Here is a 25817-nt window from a genome sequence, read left to right on the forward strand (position 1 = left end):
TTTTATTTTTATATTTATGAATCAATAATATTTTCACTAAGTTGATGTTTTCTACCTAACATTGTAGTCTTTTTGAACCAGAAGATTCTTTTCCCATTGTTCACTGATTCCTACCAGCCCCTTAAAGAACAGCTCAAGGCCACTGAAATAAAAATGTAGATAAACAACATATGTACGGACACAAATTTGTCAGCGGTAATGGGTAACCATGGTGAAGGTTTGTCCATTCTCCTGCTTTTATCTCTTATAATTTGGCATTAGATATATATGATCTCTATTTCAGATATCATAGATCAAACTTAACAAAAATCACTTTAAATTGTAGACAGATAATTATCCGTCTTTTTCTTATTCAAATTTGCATATAGTATAGTATGCATATAGTATTTCCTGTAATAGCGCCCAGAACCTTTATTTACTCAGCTGCCCAGAATGCTCAGCCACTATTGGAGGCATTTATTTCTAATTCCCTTCTTACTGGTATAGTTTCAAAAAGTTTTCCTACCATTTAATCTGCTATTTTTTCTTTCCTTTTTCATTATTATTTTCACTTTAGCAGGTACACCATACACGCAACAGCAGCCAGGTAGGATTAATAAATGCTTAAGCATGGAAGGGCAGAATAGACAAGCAAATAAGTGACACTTTTTTTTTATCAGTTTGCACTCTGAAAAATAAACGTGTAGCTGCTGCCATCTGTTGGCACTTGTTGTTACTACATCTATAATTGGCTGACCACTAGTGATGCGCGGATTGATACTGAAATGTCAATGCTTCCGATACCAGGTCTTTAGGCTCTAAAATATACTGCAGTCGTTCGAGATAATGTAGGAACACAGTGGACAGTAACTAAACTATTGAGTTGTGGCAACACAGCAAACCTTGTGCAACACCTCAGGTTAAACCGCAGCACACAGTCAGAAGTAAGATGCAAGTTTTTATTTTATAATAGTTCATTTATTTTAATTGTCTTATTTTATTTCTTTTTTCAGTGTTTGAAACAGCATTTTCATGTATTTTGAATGACTGTCCTGTGTTTGTTTTTTCTTTTATGGCATTAGCTTATCAGCAGCAGAACTCTCCAAAAGGGGAAGACTAATAATTAAACCTTGTGACTTTTGAGCTTCAAATATATTTTCCTAGAGTCTAGACACTTGTGGCAGTAGAGGTCAAGAATAAGGCTGAAAGACCTTGATGTATGTGATGTGGCACAGAACTACTGATGAACTGATAAAAGGATTAATGCATAACCGTCTAGACAACTCAAGGCACAGAGGAGGGTGGTAACACACGTACCTCAGCCCACGTCATAGTCTGAGAAATCAGGAATCGCTCAGTCGAACAGTAATGCTGTTCAAAGAATCTGAAGTTAACCAAACTTTCAAAAATATGATAAAGGTCAGAACATCTGTGTTGACAGATGGCTGAAGATAAATCTGTTTGCAGTGTTTTAACACCCATAAGTTTAATATCATGTGTAACTACGTATTTGTTTAACTTTAAGCTCATTCAGCAACAGTGTTAGATGTCATTATCACAATAATACTGGATTTTGTGCTTTTCACTACTACAGACTGTGTCATGCAGCATTGTGGTTCAAGTATAGTGGTCTTGACAAATCAGTGTTCTGTAAATTCTTATAAAAACTAGCAAAAATAGCTGTAATGAAAAGGATAGAAAAAGATACAGAATATACATATATAAGGCTTTACTTTCAGGTCAAACATCAGGTATAGTGTCAGCTCATCGTAGCATACACACAAAATTCTGAACAATATATTCTGTTTACCACTGAAAACATGATCGTAGTCAAATAGTTATGCTGTTTTCTGTTTGTGTAGGATTCAAGTAGTTGTACGGCAGTTCAAGCTCAGAGTTCCTCTTGGTAATTGTCACGCTCAAGGACGACAGCTCAGCTTGAAAATCCTGGATCATCTGCAAGGTGGCGGGCTCATCAAAACGTTGCTCCGGATAAGTGCCCAGAGGTACCTGACAAAGATAAAACCACAATAAGTTTCAATGCATGTAGCAGCTTTGATTAGAAAAGCTAAATACAACTCACAAAATCATCGTATGTCCTGCTGAGTTGCCACGTAAGTCCCGTAGTATATCCCGAAAACGCTTTATTTGGCAGAGTAGCCAAGATCGTCTCCATGCTAGCCTTTCCCTTAGTTGTTGGTGGAGCTTGTTGGAGCAAAATTGGACCATTGGGAACCCAACCTAAGAAATCAAACTTTAGAGGACATGCATTAGCCACCAACATAAATACTATTGAGTATAGCTGCTCACTTCTATGTGGTATACATTTGTACAAAGCAGTGTTGGGGAATCTGAGAAAGGTGGTAATTAGTAATTGCATAAGAATGAGTTGTAAACTCAAGGCTTCGGTTCATGAACTGAAGAAGACACTGGGTGGTGTGGTGAAAACACAATTCAATTTAGTACCAAAAGTTGTTTTAGCTTCATTGTCAAACACATAGATAGTATCTTTCAATGAGGCATTTTACCTTCAGATAGTTTTGGAAGAAAAATCATTATGTAAGTGGCGGATATTTCATTGAGGTTGATCGACAAGTTTCAAAGCAGTTGGTATTTGGATTTTGCCACCTTTGTGCAATCTTTCAGTCTCAATACTATAAGATGACTGTCATGGTAAAATTCATTTAACATTTTGGAAAGCAGATGGATGGAAGTGACGGTTAAAAATCTCAAATATTTACCACCGCATTGTTAACTGCAGAGTGCTGACACGATGATGTGAAGATCACCATAGTGACAAACTTGATAAGTTCCTCCACAGTTTGAAAGTTGGATGGGATACCTGTAAAGAAAGTTATTTTTTTTTTTTTTTAAGTTTTAAACAAATGTTTCGACCATCCTTTATCCTCATTTTGTTTTCACAATATGTTCTGTGATAAGTGCAAAATAACCAGTACATCTCCTGCAACCCATATCAAAACTGAAAAGCTCTCAAATCTATAAGCTGGTTTTATAGCATACTGAAATTCAATCAATGAGGATATACTTATGCTTGCAAGCAGTCATGTTAAGGAGACATAATTTATGGTAAATTATGCTCTGGTCTTTTGTAGCTGCAAATCAATGTTAAGCACACTGATATGCCCGATGGGTTTCTCGGACAAAAACTTTTTTTTTAATGTTCTGTATATTATGAGATACCCGAGTCACTGTTTTCCAGAAATCCATAGTAGTAGATTTCATTGATCCATCCCTGGAGCTCAGAATCTGCAGACACCTCATTGTCAGATGGATAATAATATGCCATCATCCTCTCAACAAATCTGTGGACACAAGTACCAAAAATGTTGGAGCTAAAGTGCGGAGATTTAACATAAAAATGTTGCATTTAAGACTTTTCTGATCAAGTTCACAAAGTTCAGAGTAGCCTAATTAGCGTCAGATGAATGTCTATGCCGCAGTTTTCACTGATGTAAAAAACAAGTGGGCGTGAGAGCTGAAGAGCAAAGCAGCCATGGCTATGGAAAAAGGGCTGGCTACAGGAACAAGTAAAGTTATTAATGTAACCAAGGTTCCATGAATTCACTGTCTGTAGCAGTCAAGATAAAACTTACCTATGAAGCTTCCTAAAAAGAATGTTTGCTCTCAGTAAAAGCCCCGATTCGGAGAAAGTCTAACAAAGTAAGTGATTGACAGGGATAATTGGTGGCGTTTCCTTGTTGGAGAGCTAGCAATTACACAAACACTGATGCGTAAGCAGCCAGCCAGTTTTGTATTGTAGTTTTAAACTTATTTAAAAGTGGTACATATCTAATCCTCAGTTTATCCTAGTAGGTTTTAAGCCCAGCATGCAGACGTTCACCTGTTGATGATGCTCCACAGTCTCAGCGCATCGTCTCTGTAGTAAAAGTTGGGGATGGACTCAAGTCCTCTTGCTGCAATGCTTTCAGGTAGGCAGAGGGTGGTGTAGGTTGTTTGTAAGAGACCCCTTCTGAAGAGCTCTATAATTCCGTCGTTTCCAAGTGTAGTCTGAAAAAAAAAAAATCAAATATTCTATATAAATACTCTCGTAAATATACCTGACTCTATACACTTTGACTCAAATGTTTTTACATGTCATATTGTAAATGTAAAAATGGCACAATCGAGCAGTCATACATTTTCAAATGATCTTCCAGGACCGTAAAGTTGAGCACGACTTAGGACATTTGTATTGATAGTATGCCGATGATGGGGGGTTAGCAGCTATAAAGAGAGGAAATGCAAACGTGAGAGCCATGACCTAAATAATCAAGTTAACACACCACCATCAGCTACACTCTTAAAGGCCTACCTTGTATAGAGGATGAATCTTTGGGAGATTGCGAATCGTCGCCACTGTGAACGCTTCTGACAGTAGATGAGTGCGCTGCAAATGACTGACCAGATTGTGATATAGGGCATCTGCATGCCTCACAAATATCTTGGCCAACAACCAGTCAAACTCGGTGTCGCTTGGAAGAAAAATTGGGTTTGACTCTGAGGGCTGCTGGGTGAGCTGATTAAGGAGGAGGAATATTTTATTTCATTGGTGATTGATAGGAAATGTAAGGAACGGTTTGCTAGGTAGAAGAGAAACCTGAATTGCGATGGGCAGCAGTTTCCCGTCTGGGTTTAGGTACAGCAGACAGAAGGGAGCTGGCATAACCAATGGTTTACCATTAAGAACTCTCGTAGGCAGACCTTCCATTATCTTGTAATCACCAATGAAAATATTGCCCATCTGTAGAAAATACATATCTTGTGTGTGAGGCCTTACCAAAGGATGACTTCTAAATTGCAAGAACCGCTCTTTTCAAACCTTCATCTCAACAGTCAGAGAGCTTCCATTTGCTAGAAAAGGCTTCACCATGTCCTCAGTGACAGGGAACTTGGAGGGAAGCTTGGAACAGCGTTGGATAACGACAGGGTGGAGATTGAGAAACTGGTATCCGAAAAAGTCATCATCCTTCCAGTGCTCCAATACGTACTCTGGCATATCAGAATTTTAAATTTTTTTTTTTTTTTTTTTTTACAAAAATGTTTTAATTAGTAGTTAAAAACAACATACACAATATACGGAAATCCAACCTGATATTGGCGACTCACTGAACCAGGAAACTGCTTTCATAGCCTCAATGCTTTCCCATTGCTCGGCAGCATGTTTCAGACCTTTCTTTTTGAGCTCGGCTTGTCTGGATAAAGTGCAAATAAAGAATTTACTCACGTTGATTATTATTATTCTTATAACAGAAGGTTGCGTCGCTTACACCACTTTGCTTATGTATGAAATTTGAAAGGCTTTTGAGTATGAGAAACGGATGTCTGCTGGAACAACTTTCGGATCCTTGAGATATAAGATGTACGACATCCCTTCAGTGTAGTGATCCCATCTGCAGAGAACAGCAACAAACAAGGACGCCTGAAAGTTATGAATAAGGTCAGCAAAGCTTTGCGGAGCTGCGTCTTGTTAAACTGCTAAATACTGGTGAAATACTGACTTGTACATTGACTTATAGTGAACCAGTTCTTTTTTACGTTGATCTACAAGTTGAGGATCTGCATCTTCAAAGGCCTTTGTAGCTTGGTGGAAGAGATGAAAACACTCACGTACGAACGCAAAAGGAATAATGCAATGAATGGTTCAAATTCACTTCACCAACCTCCCCCTCCTCTCAGCAGCACACTTTCACCCCTGGACAGCCATCGGTAACAGGGGAAAAGGATTTCATCCTCCTCAGGGGTCTTCACCACAATCTTGGAGCAAAACCATTCATTTTCCAAAGATTCATGGAAAGGATCGTTCTCCAGCTTCAGCAGAAGAAGACATCCCAGAGAAAAAAGTGAAGTCACAGAGTATGATCCCACCTGTGAAGAACAGGAGTCAGGGATTATCGCACCAGACCGAATAGCTCAGAAGTACTTCGACTTCATGCAATTCCAAACTTTGGTGAAATGTATCCAAGCAAATCAAACTTAACTTTCCCTAGGATTCGAAAGGAGTGTAGTTTATTTACGTACCTTTCCAGTTTTATCATTCAGTTCAACACTGGTTAGGTGGGTGTGCTCGGACGGCCCATCGCTGCCGATCGGGGTAACATACAAGTTATCCAATGTGCCTGCATACATCACGTCTCCTGTGGTCACTTGTAGAGCAAACTCTGCCATAATGCCTGAGACAAGCAAACCCTCCAACACTAATTACATTCGGTAGCTAGCTTCACTCCACGCCACGAATTGCTTTTGTTTGATCAAACATGCACACACATCGTAAAGTCTCTATTCTGAGTAACAGATAAAGCTCCGCAGAGGGGGAGCAAACTTTTTACTTGGTAGCACTGAAGATGTTGAGGAGAGGTCACAACAGCAGTTGAGACATTAACAGCTCTCACAGGTGCAGGAGATTCCCTGATTACAAGTGAGAATTAAAGATCAGCAGGGTGGGTGAAGTCAGGCTTCGTGCCAAAAAAAAAAAGGAATTACAGGAAGACCAGATGACTTTTAATACGTTCTAAGTATATTTTAAATTTTAATTATGATAAATCGACAAGTGAGTGAGGATGTTCACGTTCAAGGTGATTGTGTACATCTACCAGTCTTATGTGACCACGTCATCTCTCTAAACGTTTTTTTTCCTGTTTTTTTTTTCTTTTTTAATATATAATTTGGAGAAGCTTTACACAGACAAACAAATATACAAAAGACGTTAAAGACTTTATTAAAAGGTAGCAAATCACATGCATTACTGTATTGGATTATCCATCTGTTTGCACCCCCATCCTGCCATCAGATTTGCAAGGGGGTTGACACGTTCTGTGAGGATCAGAAATACTACACCATTTATTGATCACTGAAGAGGGATTAGCAAATATTGTGAAAAGTGCTGGCAAAACTTCTGACACACAGAAATGATGCAATTTATAACCAACAATCTGCTTTTCCCTGTGGCTACTTACAGAAGGCAAGATAGTGACAACATATTAATTCCACTTTTCTAATATATCACATAGCATATAAATCTATTGCATATTTGTCTTCAAGAAAAAAATATACTTTATCTGACCAGAGGACTCATTTTTCAGCACAAACCCATGCAAACGTAAATGTCAAATTTGTCCCCGGACCTGGCAGAAAAGGTGATATTTCATTAAGGCTTATTTATAATCTAATGTAGTGCAGGAAGATTTTTTTATTTATTTCATAACTTTTAATTGCAACATCCACAAAATAGCACAGTGAATCGGGTGCAGCCGTTGAGAGGTCAGCACTGGTGTGGTCAGGCGTTGACGTGGCGCAGGACGCGACGGAGGGAGTGTCCATCTCGTGCAGTGCACATGGCAGGAAGCGGCACGGGCTCCGTCTTGTGCTCCACCACGTTGAAGTGGCACTTCTTAAGATGATCCGACATGCTGGGGACGTCGGCGAAACCCCAAGAGAGCACCGGGCTGAAGGCGGTGCTGAATCTCCACACCTGCAGCAGTGAAAAAAGAAAAGATGAAATAGTCAGAGATATATCAGGTATGTGGAGTGTTTTATGATATATATATATTTTTTTTACTCACTGTATTTTTGATCTGCCAGGACACAGTGCCATGAGCTCCAGGGCGTTGCCTTTGCTCCCACTGCAGCTCCACTATGCCTCTGGTCTGGAGGAGGCTGGCACACACCTCCCTCATAGTCCGTGACACCAGTGACAGCTGACACAGGCTGAAGCTGTCCAGGAATCCAGCTATGTGCCACAGTATCTCAATGGGCAGCCCACTGAATTGGTCAGACTGGGAGTCACCTGGAAGTTTCAATCTTGGGCAAGGCTGAACCCCGAAAGACCTGAGGTGTCTGTCGTGAACCACCTTGGAGCCCTGGGTAGACGGGTAAAACCTGCGCTGGGAAAATGTGCAACCGTAATACGCCAGGGGGCAGCGTCGCTCCATCCAGCCGTTGAGACCAGCGTGGATGTCACCGTGGACATTCGTGAAATGTGACGAGAACTGGTCCCGGCGGAACGACTGACCGCACACGAACGGGAACATGTGCTGGTAGCGGGGGTTGGGAGGGAGGTAGCGGTTGTGTGGCACCGCCTCGACCTCCAGGGCCTCCAGGACTAAGCCGAGACGCAGCGTGCGGAAAGGGCTGGGGTAGGAGAGCTGTGGAGCAGCGTGGTCGCAGGCGGACGCAGAAGCCATGTCGCCAACTCTGGTGTTGGTTACCAGTATTGCTGCGGGAAAAGTGAAAGTCTGCGTTCCAAAGTCGACGCGGTAACCGTCAACGTAGACCGTGTCGGAGATTCTTCTGCACTCTCTCGACTCTTCCAAACAGAAGAGCAGCGCCGCAGTGATCAAATCAATCTCTCCCAGACCCATGGGATCTTCATCCTGCTCCAGGTCCGAGGTATCTACTGACTTGTCCTCCATTTTGGGCCGTAATCTGTACCTTGACCTGTCTGGTATGATCCCTATCCGCCCGTTAGAAAATGAATAGTGGCTCTGGCCCCTGAAAAACTGGTAGCTGTGGAACTGTCTCTGGGGCTCGTGGCTGTCTGAAAGGACTAGTCCTCTATCTTCCTGGACGACGTGAGCAGCCTTCTGCGCCACACCCTGACTGACATCCACTGGAGATATCATTTGAGGGGTCACTGGCTCCTGAGAAACACCAGCATCTGTATTCTCTTGCACTTCAACAGGACAGGATGTCCCTAGACGGGCGTCCGTTATTCCTGACAACGGTCCACTGGATGTGTTTATTATCTTTACAGCCCCATTTCCACTCAAACAGCTTGAACAAACACTTTGCTCCATAATGTCTCTTTTAGCTTCCACGGCTACACATGTTTGGTCTTCCAATCCATTCTGGAGGCCTCCACCCCTGCAGTCCGTGCTGCTCTCAAAAACACCTGCACTGCTAACAAAGTCTAAAGCAGCAGCCAAGCTTCTCGCCGTCTCAACTGTGGCTTCGTACAGTTTACTATAGTGCTCCTCATTCAAGCCATTAATTCCACTGGAGATTTTCTCTTTTGCTGAGCCTGGTGGTGGTGGTGGTGCTTGTGGCTGTGAGGGTGATGATTGCGAAGATGACTCAATACCAGTGGAGGCATCCAAAGCAGATGTCAGCGAAGTGGAGTGTGTTGCAGTGTTCTCCTTACTAACAGGGACAAGTGGCTCTTCCTGCGCAGTAGGTGCCATGGCAATCACTTTCAGGGACTCAAGTAGCGTACGCTGGTCCTGAAGAGCGAGTGCCATATCCAGCTGTTCCACCTCCTCCACCCCACGGCTCAGACTCTCATAGGAAGTATAGTCCAAACAGCTAACAGGCCATCTGTTCCACTCCATAGTGCAGCACACCACTCCAGCTGGACACACTTCCAAGTGTGCGTACATTTGGTTGCGCACCAACGTGACGGGGCAGCCGTAGCCGCTGTTCAGGCAGGGAACCCTGATCAGTGGGCACATGAGTTGGTGTTCATCAGCTTTACAGGAGTGAAAAACTGCCCCACACACCAAGGGGCAGTTCATGAGATCACAAGATGTTCCTGGTTCTGGTCTGAACGTGCATCTGTGGTTGAAACAGGACATGCAGTGAACATGATCCTTCTCCATCTTCACAGCCAACGGGGTGGAAAGGATCGCAGGGTGACTCTGTGATCCACTGTCCTGCCAGACAAGTGAAAAGAGCAAATAATGTAAGTATATTTAAGATGCACCAAAATCAAACTTGTGGAAGGATGACAAAGAAGTATCCGCGTTTCCACACAGGACGAAAATATAGCACTAGAAAGAAGTGAAGTACTTTCCCCTGTCACTCACATGAAATGTCACATGTTTAAAGTCAGTCAGAAAAAAACAATACACAATGGTTATGCAGCCCCTACCACACTAGGTCATTGAACCTTTACTTCCACACTGTTTGAAGTGTAGACTGTCTGGATGCCACATGTACGACATGTTTTACGTTGGTATGTGAATATGTGCATCTACTGCAGCTTTTCAGAAAACAAACACTAAAAACAACGTTAAGACACTTAACTCCTAAGTGCAATTACATGAAACATTAAACCATAAAATCAGCATGGTGATGAATCACAGCTTTGGTCCAGTCTTGAATGGGTGTTTTAATTTCACCAAACCACCAGATGTCACTGTGCTTCAAATCTTTATCAATTTATCCTCATTGTAATGGATATCAATACAGTGACTAACCTTTAATAATAAGAATTTCTAACTATCTTATTTCAGAGCCCAGTTGCATACTCCATGGTCACACTGAAGTGAAATGTACTTATTCAAATATTATTACAGACCTCATTTAATCTTCCATAATTTGTGGTAAAAGTCACTTAAAAAATAAATATTGACATAATAATATAATCCCTCATATCAATGCGTTCAAAACACAAAAAATTCAAAACTCAGAACTAGCAAACAAACAGGATGACTAAGCAAACTGCTGTTATTGTTTTATTTTTTTATTGCCATGTCCTGAGCTTGAACAGTGTGAAACAGTGCCCCCACTCCATCCTGTGTCCAAGTCAACTGCAGTCACGTGATGCATCTAAAAGGCTGTGTCTGATACTGTACCAGCACCTTATTAGGAAGCTTCCCTGCTCTCTATTGAGGAGGCTGCAACCTCTCCTTTCTCACATTTGTCAAGAGTACTGTGTTAATTCCTTACTGCATACTGCACCAGATTTGAGTCTTAATATGGCAACACTAAAAAAAGTGACAAAATAACACTAAGTTATGAGTGTATTATCCAACAATGCAATGCACGGAGCACCCAGAGGAACCATTTACAGCTGTGAGACTTAGAAAGAAATGGCTCATTTTTCTCCGGAAAAATCTTACGAAAGACAAATCTGCAGTGTGTTAGCTACAGTTAGCTAACATCTGATGATATATGTATTGAGCAATTGCCAGTTAGTATAAAATATTAAATAATGCTTATTTATTGTAAATGAACTTCAAAACTGTATTGTAATATAACGTTATGTTACCTTTAGTATATAGGTATTTTCTTGGTATCTGAAGAACTTTCAGTTCAGATTTCTTTCAGTACATCTAAATACAGTGTCTTGGTACTTGAGTAATACGTATGTAAACAGATTATTGAAGAAGTTGCTGTGCATGTATGTTTTTTTTTAAAAGTGAAATGCTTGAGATGTCACATGTGATGCTACCACTAAGCTAACACGACACATGTCTGCGTTAACCAACCACTCAAGTTGAGCATCTATCCTGGCTCTTCTAGACAGACATGCATTAACCCCTTATGGGGCTAGGAACCACATATGGTCACTTCGACACACACATTTTAAATTGTGTCCCTGTGCCTCTCTGTGAGGCTTTGAAGCATGTGGTTTACACCCAATCAGAGAAGATCAAGTAAACATTCTCAGGTTAAATGTGGTCTGCCGGGTCCACCTCTGCATGAGCGCTGAGTATAACTGATTTATAAGGTACCACGAAGAAATGTCCTGATGTTTTCTAATGTGATAATGTTAACAAGTGTCTGAATCAGCACTTATGTTCTAATGGTCTAAATACATGTTTACATGTGTTTACCACTTACGGGCAAGTAACCACGTGTGTTAAAATGATTAATCTTGATTTTCTTAAAGAAAAAAATACATATATGAAAATTTGCACAAAAGTAAATTAGTCTTCTTAACACTCTAGAGCTTACATTTACAATTTCCAAGTATTTCAATGAGTGTCCTATAAAGGGTTAACCATGCATTACCCATCGACTCCCTAAACCACAAAGGAATTCCTTAAACAGCAAAACCACTAACTGTGACTGATGCCGACTTTGATTTCTTTTTTTTAGCCAGCAATATTACGGTGCATGCCACTCGTCTTTAACGTCAAAATAAATCCAGGTGAGATACTATTAGTGTCAGTAGCCTGGAGCTAGCTGATGCTACTGACACTCAAAGTTTACGTAAGAACAAACGGAACCGTAGCAAAGCACCCACAGACATAAAACCTTCACTTGTGCGTACGTTAGTCTGTATACAGCCACCTGCTATAACCTCGTTAGTTGTTACCCGTCCTTTCTCTGTTAAATCAACTTGTTTTGGTAGCAGTGAGAAGCCGCCTCACTCTGACCGGCTAACGCTGGCTAACAGCTAAAGCCGAGATAACAAGGTGGTGATGGGTTAGCATGAGCGGCGGTTCTCACCTGGTCGTGTTGGCAGGAAGACGTGTGATGCGATGTGTTTGACTGGTTTAAACACATACAACAACCCTAGCACTAATAATTACATCTCGTCTCTCTCTTCTGATTCTTCTTCTGCTGATTCTTCTTCTTCCGTAGGGTTTATAGGCGGTTGGCAAACCAACGTATAGGCGCGTCACTGCCACCAATGGACTGGAGTACGGAACAACAGATTATGCTGCACAAAACATATAACCCTATTCTGTTATCCAACTCCTAACTCAGGTACGTAATAGTGCCATGGTGTGGCTTGCCTGCTTATTTCTCCAACAACAATGTCGAAGTAAAAACGTGGTGATTTGCCTTCTTCTTCTTCTTCTGCCACCACCAGCTGCAGAAGACAAGGCATCGTGGCATACAATCTTCACAGAGGGTTTTTGTAAAGAACAAGTGCATGTACTGCAGTAAAACAAAACATGTACCTATCAGAAAAGGCAACTTTTGATAACCACATAAAGTGCAATCTGAAAATAGGATACAGTGTCATAAAGCAAAATAAATAAGTTAGTAGTTGGTCGCCAAAACTAAATATCGTATTTGGAAGGAAAGATCCTGCTAATGCCACCACACTTAATTTGTTTGCAGATGGAGTTTGGTGAAATTATTAGGAATTAAATTAGACAACTTATTTATTGTTTTGAAGATGGGAAAGGGCATTATGATTTCAAGGGAATGCTGTGCTTATGTTCCATCTTCTGTTATGATTGACATTGTAAGATGAGGCTAGGGCTTTTTTGCACACCGTACTTCTCGATCAAATTGAACAGTGTCACTATTTTAAGGGCTTTAGTGAAGGCAAGAAACTTGTTATGAAAAGCATAAAATCTAGGATAACCATCAAATATTTGCATTTGTGTATGTAAAATCTTCCGAGGATGAGGACATTGCTTTTTGTTTAGTTTTTTTTATTAAAAAAAGACGGGGAAAAAAGTCATATTCTTTGTTTTCGTAGACAAAACCATAAATAATGTCATTTTGAATACAGGGCTCGAGTAGAATAATGATGTGGAGCCAGTCATGTGTGTCAGTCCCTAATGCTTCTGGGAAAATACATTGAAGGAATGAATGATCTGTAGTTTCAATATTCTCACAAATTTTACACTTATTCATCTCAAATCCCAATCATTGGCATAAAAATTCACCCAAGAGATACACACCATTCAAAAATTCAAAGTGCATTTCTTTAGCTTTCAGGGTGATAGGGATTTTTAGATATTTGGATGTCAAAGAGTGTACATTGTCTCTTGGCTTCCAAATAATTGATATCCACTTTCTTTCACAGGCTCCCATTTAACTGTTTTTAAAAACCGAACAATCACATCAATCCCAAACTAAATAAAATTGTCCAAAAGCGAATATGCAGTAACTTGCAACAAGCAGCAGGTGTCCCCGTTGCACCATTTTCTCCCCCCTCAGTGGCCTGTTGGCTGACAAAAGATTTCAGCATGCCTGAAGACATGGTTTGCTAGCTGAGGGAGATGCCACGTTTCGAGTCTGGGGTCACTGATATAATATCACCCCAGGGCCTGGAGGAGGTGACTCATGGACACATCAATGGGACAGTGCTTAGCAATACTGAAACCACTTGTCACGAGGTGTTGAAACTAACCCATGCAGCGGTACCATGAGCTTTCTGGTCAAATTGTCAAAATGTGAAATGACCTTTCCTGTTAAATGTATGACTTAGACGTTGCTAAAATGTAGCTTATGCACAAGTTTGCATATGCATACTGTTTTATTGTAGTACAAACCTGTAATATAATGTATCAAAACCTGCAGTATGTTCACTCGATCTTCAGGAGAATGTAATAATTGTGTGTGCTTTGATTTTTCTTTTTAATATCAAAGCAGTTATTTAACACTTGACGCCTTGATCAGTGTCGCTGAATAGTGTCGCTAATTGAACTGTACAACACTTTAAATGTAACATTTTTCTATATAATTACTGGTTAAACTTCATCACTAAATGTGCTTTCATGTGGACCATTTGTTTTTTGTTTTGTTTTCTTCTTCTGAAAACTATACCTTCATTTACAGGTTGTTGGCTGACATTTTAGACAGCAAACCATGCATCTATGCAAGTTTATATGCGGTATTGTTTGTAATCTGTCACATTTTTAATAGAGTCTATCAATCTCGCATTGGAGAAAAGGACAGATGTTGCTGCAAGTTGTACAAAACAAAAGAACCAGCAAAAAATGACTCTTATTTGTTTGTTTCAGTTTTTGCAAACACAAGCTCTCTAAACTTTTAGTCGTCCAGTTGATTGCTACTTATAAAAACATGTCTCTCTATACCAATATTGCATCATAAAAATAATATTGCTTTATTTATATTTCAGGCCACCCATGCAGACTTCAGTCCTGGAATAGAACCGGTGCCTCCACCCTTTGCCCCAAAGTGTGGCTGCAGCATCCAAGTAGTTTCTCCTTTTTCAAACATGTCACTTTTATTCAGGTTCAATATCTGATGCTCGCTCCAGAAGCCGCAGGCCCCAGCAATGCCAGTGTCATAGCGGCTTCTTTATAAGTTTATTTGTGATTTATACCGCCTGGCGTGAGTCATGACAGGGCCATGTCGCGTAAAGCACATGCCCCTCAGGATGGGACCCTGTCTTTTCTTATGATAATACGCAAAGTGAAGTTAAACCACACTCAGTGGCTGGATTCACCTCGTGGAAGTGGAGCTGTTTCAAAGATGAGACTATTAATCTCAGTAAAAAAAATATTAATAATAATAAAAAGAAATGGGGAGAACTGAGATTTATGATTGACCCCCGATGACCTGACCTGAGCTCAGCCAAACTCTAGATGGCGTAATGCACACCTATGTCTGCTGTCCGTGGTGCTGAAACCCTCCACAACCCCGTTTTCACATAGCTTACTATAAGTCTCAAGTAAACTCAGTGAGTGGAGATACACTATATTGCCAAAACACATGAGGTCCACAAGGTTTAGGAGCGTGTTTATAATCTCTCATCCATCAAACATCATCACACTTGGCACAACGCAGTCGGGCATGTACCGTTCTCCCGGTAACCTCCAAACCCAGATTCATCCATCAGATTGCCTGATGGAGAAGCGTGATTTGTCACTCCAGAGAATGTCTTCATTGCTCTAGAGTCCAGCGGCACTGTGCGTTATACCACTGCATCCAAAGCTTCCCGTTGCACTTAGTGACATACGGCTTGGATGCAACTGTTCAGCCGTGGAAATCCATCTCATGAAGCTCTCTACACGCTGCTCTTGAGCTAATCTGACGCATGAAGTTTGGAGGTCTGCAGTGATTGACTCTCTGCGACCTCTGAGCCTGAGCATCTGCTGACCACGCTTTGTGCTTCGTGGCTGAGTTGCTGTCATTCCCGGTCACTTCCACTTTGTTATAATACCACTGACAGTTGCCTATAGAATATTTAGTAGTGAGGAAATTTCACGACTGGACTTGTTGCACAGGTAGCATCCTATCTTGACCCATTCTTTCACAAATATTCAGTAGACTGCATGACGAAGTGCTTGATTTTATACACATGTGGCCATGGAAGTGATTGGAACACCTGAATTCTGTTATTCAGAGGGGTGAGCAAATACATTTGACAATATAGAGATGAGATGCTGACTTCTATCTCACTTTTACTCCCTTCAGTTATAGTGAATTCACCCGATGGAAAAGGCCAGACACTCTGGGTAATTGCCTCATCTCATGTTCTGTCTTTCTTTCAAAATACACGAGATAACTATTTATTATTATTATGGCAATATAATGAGTTATCATGGTACATCAGTCATTTAACACACTTCTGATTGTGATATTCCACTGTTGTGTTGGCAGAGCAGGAAACGCTCGATCTCATATTGTTTATGAAAGGAGATTTTATTTTATTTTAAAACAGTGGTTTCATTTTGGCTCACATAACGCATATTTATAGACAAAGATACTGGAGGAAATGGAATACGTATAGCTGATAGTTGCGGAGGAGATTTTCATTTTCACGAGTTGAGAGAGGGAGAGGGAGAGAGAGAGGGAGAGAGCGTGAGAGCGTGAGAGAAAGGGAGAGAGAGCAACTCAAGTAATACCGCTGAAGACCACGCGCTACAGCAGACGGACGACATGTCTCAAGGATACAGGTAAGTTTTCAAGCAGAATTCGCAGCTTAACATGTGTATGATGTAGGTAGGACAATGACAATGACGGTTAGTTTTAAGGTGATAATTAGGACTGACGACCCATGTTGGTCCTATAATGATAAAATGTCTTTTTATCGTGTATTGTCACTGTTATTGTTAATTGTTGTGTGACACATTGGGCTGCACGACAGACAGAAAGAAGAATTTAGGTACGTTTAGAACAGAAACGGTTTAAGATTCCTTATTCATCTCCTCGTGTAGGACTCGGATAGAACAGGGAATCGTGTTTAGACATCATTTGAGTCAAAACGTGAAGAACATGTCTGTGGGGGGTGACGAGTCCAGGCAACAGACCGGAATGCGTCCTTGTACCGTGGTTAGAAAGCGCGCTGTCCGCGGTGCTGAAATCTGGTTTCTGCCTGATTTTCTCAATGGAGAGCAGGATCAGTACCTACCCCCTATATATAATTAGTGGTGGTATTTTGTAGTTATACAAAGCACAGTTCTTGGTAAATGACTTGTCTTACTGCTCATCCTCTGCTGCGCATGGATAAGCCGTGTGTGGGTTAAGTGCCTTGCTCAAAGGCATCTCGATGATAGTTAATAGGAGAGGCAGGAGGATCGTTGCCAGCTGTAGGAATGTGAAATAGGGCGTTGATGGAAAGGAGCATGCGTGCTTAGTCAACCTACATGAACGCTTGGCTCATATGGCCTCGTTTCTCCTATAGATTTTACACGTCTTATCATTTTGTCTTGTTCTTTCCTTAGGTGCGCGTGGATACGTCCCAGGTGTCGCGCTCTCATATCATGTTTGGGATAAACCTGGAAGCACCGACAGAGAGCAGATAATATGCCTGCACAGTTGGCACCGCTCACGCGATGTGGCACAATATGGCACGCGTAAAGATGGGTCTCTTCGCTCTCCTGTGTCTCCCCACGTGTTTCTTTGGCGTCCTCGTGCTCTCCCACAGCAGCAGCATCTATGAGCGCTCGGTGGTCCCGCGCGCCGTGTCGCGCTCCGTGGCTCGCATGGACGGAGACGTGATAATCGGCGCGCTCTTCTCCGTCCACCACCAGCCTTCTGCCGAGAAGGTGGCCGAGCGGAAGTGCGGGGACGTCCGCGAGCAGTACGGCATCCAAAGGGTGGAGGCCATGTTCCACACGCTGGACCGGATCAACGCCGACCCCGAGCTGCTCCCCAACATCAGCCTTGGCTGCGAGATCCGGGACTCCTGCTGGCACTCCTCCGTGGCCCTGGAGCAGAGTATCGAGTTCATCCGAGACTCCCTCATCTCCATCCGTGACGACAAGGACGGGTCCAAGTGGTGCATAGACGGCACCCCGTCCAATCAGCCACCACCCTCCAAGAAACCCATCGCTGGAGTGATCGGGCCCGGATCCAGCTCTGTGGCTATTCAGGTGCAAAACCTATTGCAGCTGTTCAACATCCCCCAGATTGCCTACTCCGCCACCAGCATCGACCTGAGTGACAAGACTTTGTTCAAGTACTTCCTGAGGGTCGTGCCTTCTGACACCCTGCAAGCACGGGCTATGCTGGACATTGTCAAGCGTTACAACTGGACATATGTGTCTGCAGTGCACACGGAGGGTGAGAACATATCAATGATCCTTCATTACTGTAAAAAATATATATATTTTTTTATTTTAAAATAAGGTGCTATGATAGTGGATGATGTATTGAGTTTGTAGTTTTGGTATTTTTAGTTATTCATGTCATCACAGCAATGCTGCCTTACAGTTTGACATTGTGACACATTGGCTGGAATATTTCCAGGAAATGCTACAAGTTTTAAATATTCAGATTTACTAAGCCAGCCTCTAAACTTCCAGGCTCTCTATTTTCGGGGGGATATCCTGAGATGGTAATGAACCTGCATGATTAATTCACTGGGTCAGATTTGCAGATCTAACGTTGAACAGTTTATTTTGAGTAAGAACTGGGCGACCTCTTGTTTCCCTATGACGAGAAACATGACTATATCATCCGCCTCTGTTGTAAAATGCATTTTCTCGACTGTGTTACCAAAGTCACCATAGCAACTTTAAAAAGTCTAGCAGATGGCGCAGGGAGCCATTTCAACATTAAAAATGTAGGCCTTCATTTAAATGTTAAATTAATTCCACGGCTGAAGTTAAAGAGGATGAGGCAAGGATGGGAAATGGTGGTGCTGTTTCAAATTTCACAGGACCTGTGTAAATGAAAAAAAGAATATAAATGATATTCTCGGCATTTCAAACCACGATTGGCTCGCTTTCTTTTTTGAGAATCCCCTCTCACTTGTACAACTGAACGACACAACAGCGCGCCGTGGCGAGGACGAGAGGTAGAAAGGGAGAGACGGGGTGGGTAGACAAGTAATTACTGTGAAATGAATTATGTCCACGGCTTTTCATTGAAGTCTTGGTGAAACACAGTCAATGATGTGCACCCAAATTATGACTGACAGGCTACATTACCCAGGATCCCCCTTAAGGAGCTGCAGACACACGGGGAGTGTAAAACACCCTTGAAGTTCTCTCATAGTCAGGGGTTGGAAATGGTCTTTGACTCTGGTTGCTATCAGATTGGTGCAGATTGGGAGGTAGGGAGGTGAAGTACCTGGATATATAACTAGGTGGCATCAGCTGTCTGACCTTCAGCATATAAAGTACCTACAGGAGGATCTTCTGAGACCAAAGTCAGAATTTACATGTCAGTAAGGGGAGGCAGCATCATTCATTAATGTGTGTGTGTGGTAAAAGTGGGATGGACCCCTAATTTTAAATGTAATTTTATATAGTTTCTCTTTTACATACATACATTAACTAAATATAAATATTTCATTGACTATTTATAAGAAAAAATTAAATGTGTATAACTAAGACTTAGGGCGGTAGGTGCTAACCACCGTCTTTCTGGGTGAAGTTTGCATGTTCTCCCTGTGTCTGTGTGTTTTTTCTCCGGGTACTCCACCCGCCTTCCTCACACCACCCAAAGACGACGTGCTTGTTAATGATTCTAAATTGGCCGTAGGTGTAGGAGTGTCTGTCTGTCTCTCTGTGTTAGCCCTGTGATTGACTGATGACCCGTCCAGGGCGTGCCCTGTCTCTCGCCCGATGACATCTAGGAACGGCTCCAGCCTCCCCCCTGCCACCCTCTAGAGGAGAAAGCGGTTATGGAAGACGAGAATGGGAACTAAGACTTAACTTCATGATTTGCCTGATGCAAACCCTCGTCCTGACCTTTGAGAAGCCATATGTAAATTCACTCGTTTGTTTGGTGCTATCTTTAGTTATCTCCGAAGCCGTGGTCACGACTGGCTTGAGCTCAAGAGTTTTTTTTTTCCGCTCTCCACCACCTAAGACAAGTTATAAATGCAGCCTGTTGCCCCTAGCAACAACTCGGGCTGTGAATATTGCATAAATTACCTGTCCCGATTATCATCTGTCTGGTAGGAGAGCTCGCTGTGGGATGTTTGGTGGTCGCTCTCAAATGGGCTGTCAACCAATGCACCAACCGCCCACCTGTCTCACGGCCTTGATGGAAAGAGTAAAATAATTGGATATCATTGCTTCCATTTACCAGTGGGGAAATGAAACGAGGCAATGGAGAATATCATCAAAGGACCGTTGGAAAACCAACACATGGGCCCATTGTGCTCCGGAGTAAATGCATTACTGTGACTCCTATTTCAGCTGCTCTGTAAAGTCAAGCAATGCACAAACATCACGCACGAACGGCGCGAGTTTCATGGAGGCCCTCAGAATCTTGGCTTCTCATTAACGAATGTCATCGTATTTTTTTCATTTTTCTTCCAGGATATGCGTTTTTAATTTCCTTCTGCACATTTAAACACATGCCACGAGCAATTGGATTGTGTGTGTAATCCAGCCGGCACGCCAAAGAGCCGGCCGTGGGGGTTTATCAGCAATCCTGACGAATTAGTTACTGCACTGCGGTCCGCGTGGAAATAGAAGATTTAGACCCGACCGGCTTTGCGAGGCTCTTGACCGGGACAGTGTGCAGTTAAACAAGGACAGCTATCCTCACCCACTTTGGCTTTGATTGCAATCAGAAGCCAGCAAACTGTCTGACACTCATTACGCGTGGATCAGGGCTTCGGTTCAGTCGAGGCTTGATGCGATGGACAACTGCTGGGTGTGTGTGTGTGCGTTAAGTGTAACATTGACTGTCCATGAGGGAAATAATTAGAGACCCATGTTGGAAGCTATTACTCCTGCTGTTTAATCATGTCAGTGTGCATGTTGTGCAAGTAACAAGGCATGTAATGCTTTCTTGACGTGGATTGTGTCCCAATCAGATGCTGATGCCACACATTTTTGAGCCACACCCAAAATACATTCTCCAAGGACAATGTTTTATAGCTGAATCCCAGTGAAGGCAGAATATTGTCCCTCCTGAGTTGTGTATTTTTCTCTTCGTCTGCAGGTAACTATGGGGAGAGCGGCATGGAGGCCTTCAAGGAGCTGGCCTCTCAAGAAGGCTTGTGCATCGCCCACTCTGACAAGATCTACAGTAACGCTGGGGAGAAACACTTCGATCGCCTGTTGAGGAAATTACGGGAACGTCTACCCAAAGCTCGAGTGGTGGTGTGCTTTTGCGAGGGCATGACCGTCCGGGGCCTCCTGATGGCCATGAGGCGCCTGGGGGTGTATGGAGAGTTTCTCCTGGTTGGCAGGTATGGAAATGTTTCTCTTTTTTTTTTATTCTTTCCTTTCAACTCACAGTTGAGAGATTCTATCGGGGCGTCAAGGACATACTGGAAGGCTGCAAAATGCTGTTGTCTTCCTGATGTGCATGTCACCAAGGCAACCGAGAAGAATTAGACTGCGAACCAATAGAAATGCTCTCCAGCTCTGAATAATTGTTGTTTTTGTCACAGACACAAACATAGAGATTGAAACGAGTCCACTCTCTCCCTGCTTGTGCTCTGCCTTAGTTTATGGCGGTGGCATTTGGCGAACAAATACGATCACGCACGCATCTGTCATCACACCGGATCCACTTAAAATCATTGGATGCAAACATCAATATCTGTCTCGCCGCGCTTCTGTGTCTGTTAGTTCTGAGCGACAGTGACTGACTGCAGCCGTAATCTTAGTCATTAGAAAAGGGCAAGCGAAGTCGTCTCACACATTCATAAAGTGTCGTATTACACCATGAAATCATCCTCGAGGAACATTCACAGTTGTCAATAAAAGTCACAGCACAGTTTGATGCTACTTTTCAGTTCATTTATTTCAGAGATGTGGGAGATTTTAGGCAGCTGTCTGTAGTAGGCCTGTTGTCAGCTGGAGTTTGCATGAGAGTGACATTTAGAAGACAGCTAAGGATGGCGAAAGCTCGTAGCCTAGTCGAGCACTGTTAGTCGGAGATGTGCGCAAAGATGCCACTGAATGCCTGAGCCAGAGGCAAACATGCAGCAACCACAAGAAACTTTACAACGTATTTAAGAAATTAGCGTGATTAATACAACTTTTTTGTTGTGCCCTTGTTTGTTCGAGATGACGATGTAAAATTTACATTTCAGTGGCTTTCTGCAACAGCAACTATATAGAAAACAGACTGTTGTCTCATCCTCTTCAACAGATTTTCTCTATTGTGGTTTGTCGATTGTAAATTGGTGTGGGAAAAAAGTGAATATGTTGGTTCTGGTTACTAAGTAACATACACATCACTCTAATCTGGCTATTGTTTCCAGTAACGAGTAATCTAAGACGTTACTATTTCCAAACCCATAATCAGATTAAAGTTACTTATCCATGTTACTGTGCGTTACTTGTGCCTCAGAGTGACGTCACATATGTGACAAGTCACATCTTCACGTGTACCACCATGCAGCGACACAAACGTAAACAACAAGGGAGGGAGGAGAAAGATGAGCGTTGCTGAGCTGGAACTGCCCCCACTGGGGTAGTGGTTAGAGGCGCAGCTTGGATAGGAGGCCGAAGGGTCAAGGGTCAAAAAAAAATTAAAAGTTGCCAAGTCAAGACTTTGGAGCAAAACCAATATGAGTTGAAGAAGTTGGTCGGGCACCGCTGCGTTTTTGATAAAAACATGTATTTTATTTATACATTCATTCAGCTGCTGAATGTAACTAATAAAGTAACTTGTAATCCAATTTGTTGCTTTTAAAATCAAGTTATCACTTTGTAATCAGTAATCACTAATCGGATTACTTTTTCAAGGTAACTGTGACAACACTGGTTGGTTCATACTGTTGATGTAGTCATCCATTGGAGCTGGAAAACAAATTCATTCACTTGGATTCAATTCACTTCATAAGGTGTATGTCCCCTTTAACTTGCTTGCATTTATCAACAAGTATTAAGTACAAAACTAACTCTCTACCGAGTACTGTTTGCCTCATATTCTTTGACTTCCACTAAGCTGCTTGGGGACCAGTGCATCATTTGTATTCTTTAAAACTTTAAGTTACCCCTGAGAGCTGAATTAGGTCTGCTTGTTGCGTAAGAAATCGGGTCATTTCAAATTGTCCTGTACACGGTCACATGCATGTGAAGATTCCCTGGTCTGATTAACTCCTCTCATCTTGGCCGGCACTGAGGGATTTGTTAAAGAAGCCTTTCCTATATCCTGATGGCTGCTTTTACCAGCAGCCTCTCTTAATGACCAATAATCATTTATATTTGAGGCATACATCCATATTTTAGTTTGTCAGCACCGGATTCCATGCTTTTGCCTTTTGAATTATCTATTATAATGATCCTAGGGTTAGCTGCATTCCTTCCCATCGCTCTCCTCTTCCCTTTCCTTCATAGGACATGGGGAAGAGTGTCTTTTTTTAGCTTTTATGGAAGTCTCCATGGGCGGAAGGAAGGCTTCTGGGTCACAGAGAGAGAGAGAGAGAGAGAGGGAGAGAGGAAGAGAGAGAGATAAGGAGACTGAGAGACAGAGTGTGTAAAAATGACAGAGCTGGTCTGGGCCAACACAGATGCCAAGCCATGTGTGTGTCTGAATGAAGCTGGCAGGCAGGTATTGGCTCATCAAAGGAGAGCTTGTTTCCTTCATTTTTTTATTTTTTTTTTTTCAATTCAAGAGGAACAGTGGACGGTCATTGGGGGAAAAAAATAAAGTCTCATGCTGTTTTATTTCACTGCTCTCTTCAGCGTTGTTTGCAGTGAAAAAAAGAAAAAAAAATACAAATCCACTTAACACCACCTGTCCACCAACTAACACAGCGGGACACAGAATTGACAATGATGTGTAAGCGTTCACAGTTTCAGCTCAAAACATCACCACTGCGTAAATATTAGTTAGGTTGACACGTTACATACATGTAGAACTGTAACTTTTTTATTTACCTGCTGTTCAACAAAAACCTCCAGAATAATATCAGAAAAAATAATTTTAATTATATTAAATGTTGCCTTGTATCCTGTTTGAGTCAAACAAAACACAATTTTGCATTAGGACTGACAGATTGCCACCACATTTATAGTGATATTACACTATAGGATACCTAAAGCTGCATGGAAGATTGTCTGCCTCTCCTTCCTAGCACGGAGAATCATTTCAGGAACCCCGCTGACGTGTTGCGTGTGACGTCTCCTGGTTCCTCCTTTCAGCGCTATCCAGCGAGGAAAAGTAACACCATCTGAGTGGTTTGACCCTGGTGTTAGATGAGTGTAATCCTTCCTCTGAATGCTGAGATTCTCTTCTATCTGAAAAGGAATCCAAAACTTTCCCGGCTGATTCAGCATTGCGTCAGCTTGACAGTTCTACATCAGAGCTTTAAATTAAACCACCACCTTAGGTCACCTTCCTCCGGGTTGCCTACCAGGTATCGAGATTTGGAAAGTGTCGTGTTTTTTCCCCCACTTCCTCGTCTCACGTACTGAGATGATCGTAGATAGAACACTGCAGAGGCAGACAAAAACACTGTACCGCAGTGGCTACATAAACTTCGAGTAGGCACTGAGAGAGGTTTGAATCTGAGAGCCTTTGTTTTTCTGTTCAGCTAACCGGCTCTTCAGACAAGGGCCAGGTGTGGCAGCATCCTCGACCCACTTTGTCCCTTATCTGCAGACTCTGCTCTGCATTACTTCAACATTTTACATCCACTCGGCTCCGGCATTGTCGGCCTGAGGACCTCTTGTCTTTCTCTCCGTCGTCAGCCGTGATTTTTTCCAATCAGCTGCTTCTATCACTTAGCGACTGCAGGCATAAACACGCGCGGAAATTTCCACGCATGAAGAGAGGTTATCTATTCTGTGCATATATTCCGCCGTGCAGACACGGAGACATCTTGCCAGCGCAGATAGCCCATCTCATTCCAGTCGGCGGAGACGGTGATGTGATTCTGTTCTGTTCGATACAGCGAACGTTCTGCATGAGCATTAGGCGACGGCGAGCGCCGAAATGCATCAATTTAACATAAACTGGGCCTTTACAAGGAAAAATGATTGCGCGACAGAGCTGGAGGCTGGTTGGTGAGATGCTCAGGAGAGCCTGTCAATATTTCAGACTAACTGGTTGGAGGTGGGTAGACTGTGGATTCTTACTGCTCTGTCCACAGGTACAAAATGGAGACCCCTCCGGAGTAACCTGATGGGGGAACGATAACAGCAAATAACAAAGGAAGATGTTGACACTGACAGGGAGGGGAGATTAGAAAGCTAAGCTGGGAGCAGGCTGTGTTAGCTTATCAGCACTGATCTCGCGTCTGGATCTAGTTTTATACATTTGTTTTTAGATAATTGAAAGAATGATTTGTGTCTCTGTGCACTGAGACGCTCTTCTGTTGCTTGGAAAACTGTTTATGTGAAGCTTTGACCTTAGGAACATTGGACCAAGTGGAAAACCTGATAGTGAGGAGATGGGGGTGGATAGATGTGTCCGTAAAGTGGTTGGCCACAACATTAAAGCCGCAGCAATTACGATATACAATGACTAGTGTGAAAGGTGCAGTTTACCGCTCCTTGAGAGTGAGGAGCCTTTTCCGACGGCTCGTTATTCGGCTCAGTTGCTTTGGTTTTTATCGCTGCACTGTTTTAATTCGCTTTCACAAGTTTGTGTTCCGCTGTTCACACCTACCCAGCAGCAGCAAACAGGAGACAGACCAAGCTAATGCATCTACTGAGGTGGAGGAAACCAATGCAGAGCTAACAGTAGAGGTGAAATACTGTACAGATGGATAAGATTGGACCTGACATTTGCTAATTAGACATGTACCACACACCTAGACCAGATCCCCCCAACCCCGTAGCAATGACACTCCTTAATGACAGCAGCCATCCCCAGCAGGATGCAGCCTGACACACACACACACACACACAGAAGCGGTTTAGGAACAACTCAGAACTCCAGTTTCCTCCCACACTTAAAAAAAAACATGAGTGCTAAGTGCCAGGTCAGGTTGGCACAAGGGAGACCTACACAATATTAGGAAGGTGGTCATAATGTTATGCCTGCTCGCTGGGTATCCTTCGTCTGTCGCTCCT

The 25817-nt window shown here is 42.5% G+C and overlaps 3 protein-coding genes across 6 annotated transcripts in view; 1 reads left to right on the top strand and 2 right to left on the bottom strand.

Annotated features, from left to right (window-relative positions):
* Positions 1-1634: 1634 nt before the first annotated feature.
* LOC124999091 (hydroperoxide isomerase ALOXE3-like) lies at positions 1635-6402 on the bottom strand. The gene is made up of 14 exons (XM_047573852.1): positions 6019-6402; positions 5661-5865; positions 5499-5580; positions 5268-5390; positions 5089-5192; positions 4820-4989; positions 4598-4741; positions 4313-4516; positions 4138-4224; positions 3842-4008; positions 3181-3302; positions 2721-2821; positions 2063-2233; positions 1635-1989 (listed from the first exon to the last, which is right to left on the bottom strand). The coding sequence occupies exons 1-14, from the start codon at positions 6163-6165 to the stop codon at positions 1810-1812; spliced, it is 2007 nt and encodes a 668-aa protein (XP_047429808.1). The 5' UTR covers positions 6166-6402; the 3' UTR covers positions 1635-1809.
* Positions 6403-6692: 290 nt separating this feature from the next.
* On the bottom strand, positions 6693-12321 carry LOC124999074 (F-box only protein 30-like). Of its 2 annotated transcripts, none has more exons than XM_047573835.1 (3): positions 12172-12321; positions 7560-9644; positions 6693-7468 (listed from the first exon to the last, which is right to left on the bottom strand). In XM_047573835.1, exons 1-3 carry the CDS (start codon positions 12226-12228, stop codon positions 7274-7276), a joined length of 2337 nt encoding a protein of 778 aa, XP_047429791.1. In that variant the 5' UTR covers positions 12229-12321; the 3' UTR covers positions 6693-7273. The 2 variants fall into 2 exon arrangements, with proteins under 2 accessions (XP_047429791.1, XP_047429792.1); XM_047573836.1 differs by having other exon boundaries at positions 7560-9639; positions 12172-12294.
* A 3897-nt stretch (positions 12322-16218) lies between these two features.
* grm1a (glutamate receptor, metabotropic 1a) overlaps positions 16219-25817 on the top strand; it is a 32213-nt gene continuing 22614 nt past the window's right edge. For all 3 annotated transcript variants that reach the window (XM_047573827.1, XM_047573828.1, XM_047573829.1), the window contains exons 1-3: positions 16219-16331; positions 17100-17940; positions 20782-21031. In XM_047573827.1, the coding sequence (XP_047429783.1) occupies positions 17211-17940; positions 20782-21031 (980 nt within the window). In that variant the 5' untranslated portion in view covers positions 16219-16331; positions 17100-17210. The remainder of the gene's footprint in view (positions 16332-17099; positions 17941-20781; positions 21032-25817) is intronic.

This window comes from Mugil cephalus, chromosome 21 (assembly GCF_022458985.1).
Source record: "Mugil cephalus isolate CIBA_MC_2020 chromosome 21, CIBA_Mcephalus_1.1, whole genome shotgun sequence".
Taxonomy (NCBI): domain Eukaryota; kingdom Metazoa; phylum Chordata; class Actinopteri; order Mugiliformes; family Mugilidae; genus Mugil; species Mugil cephalus.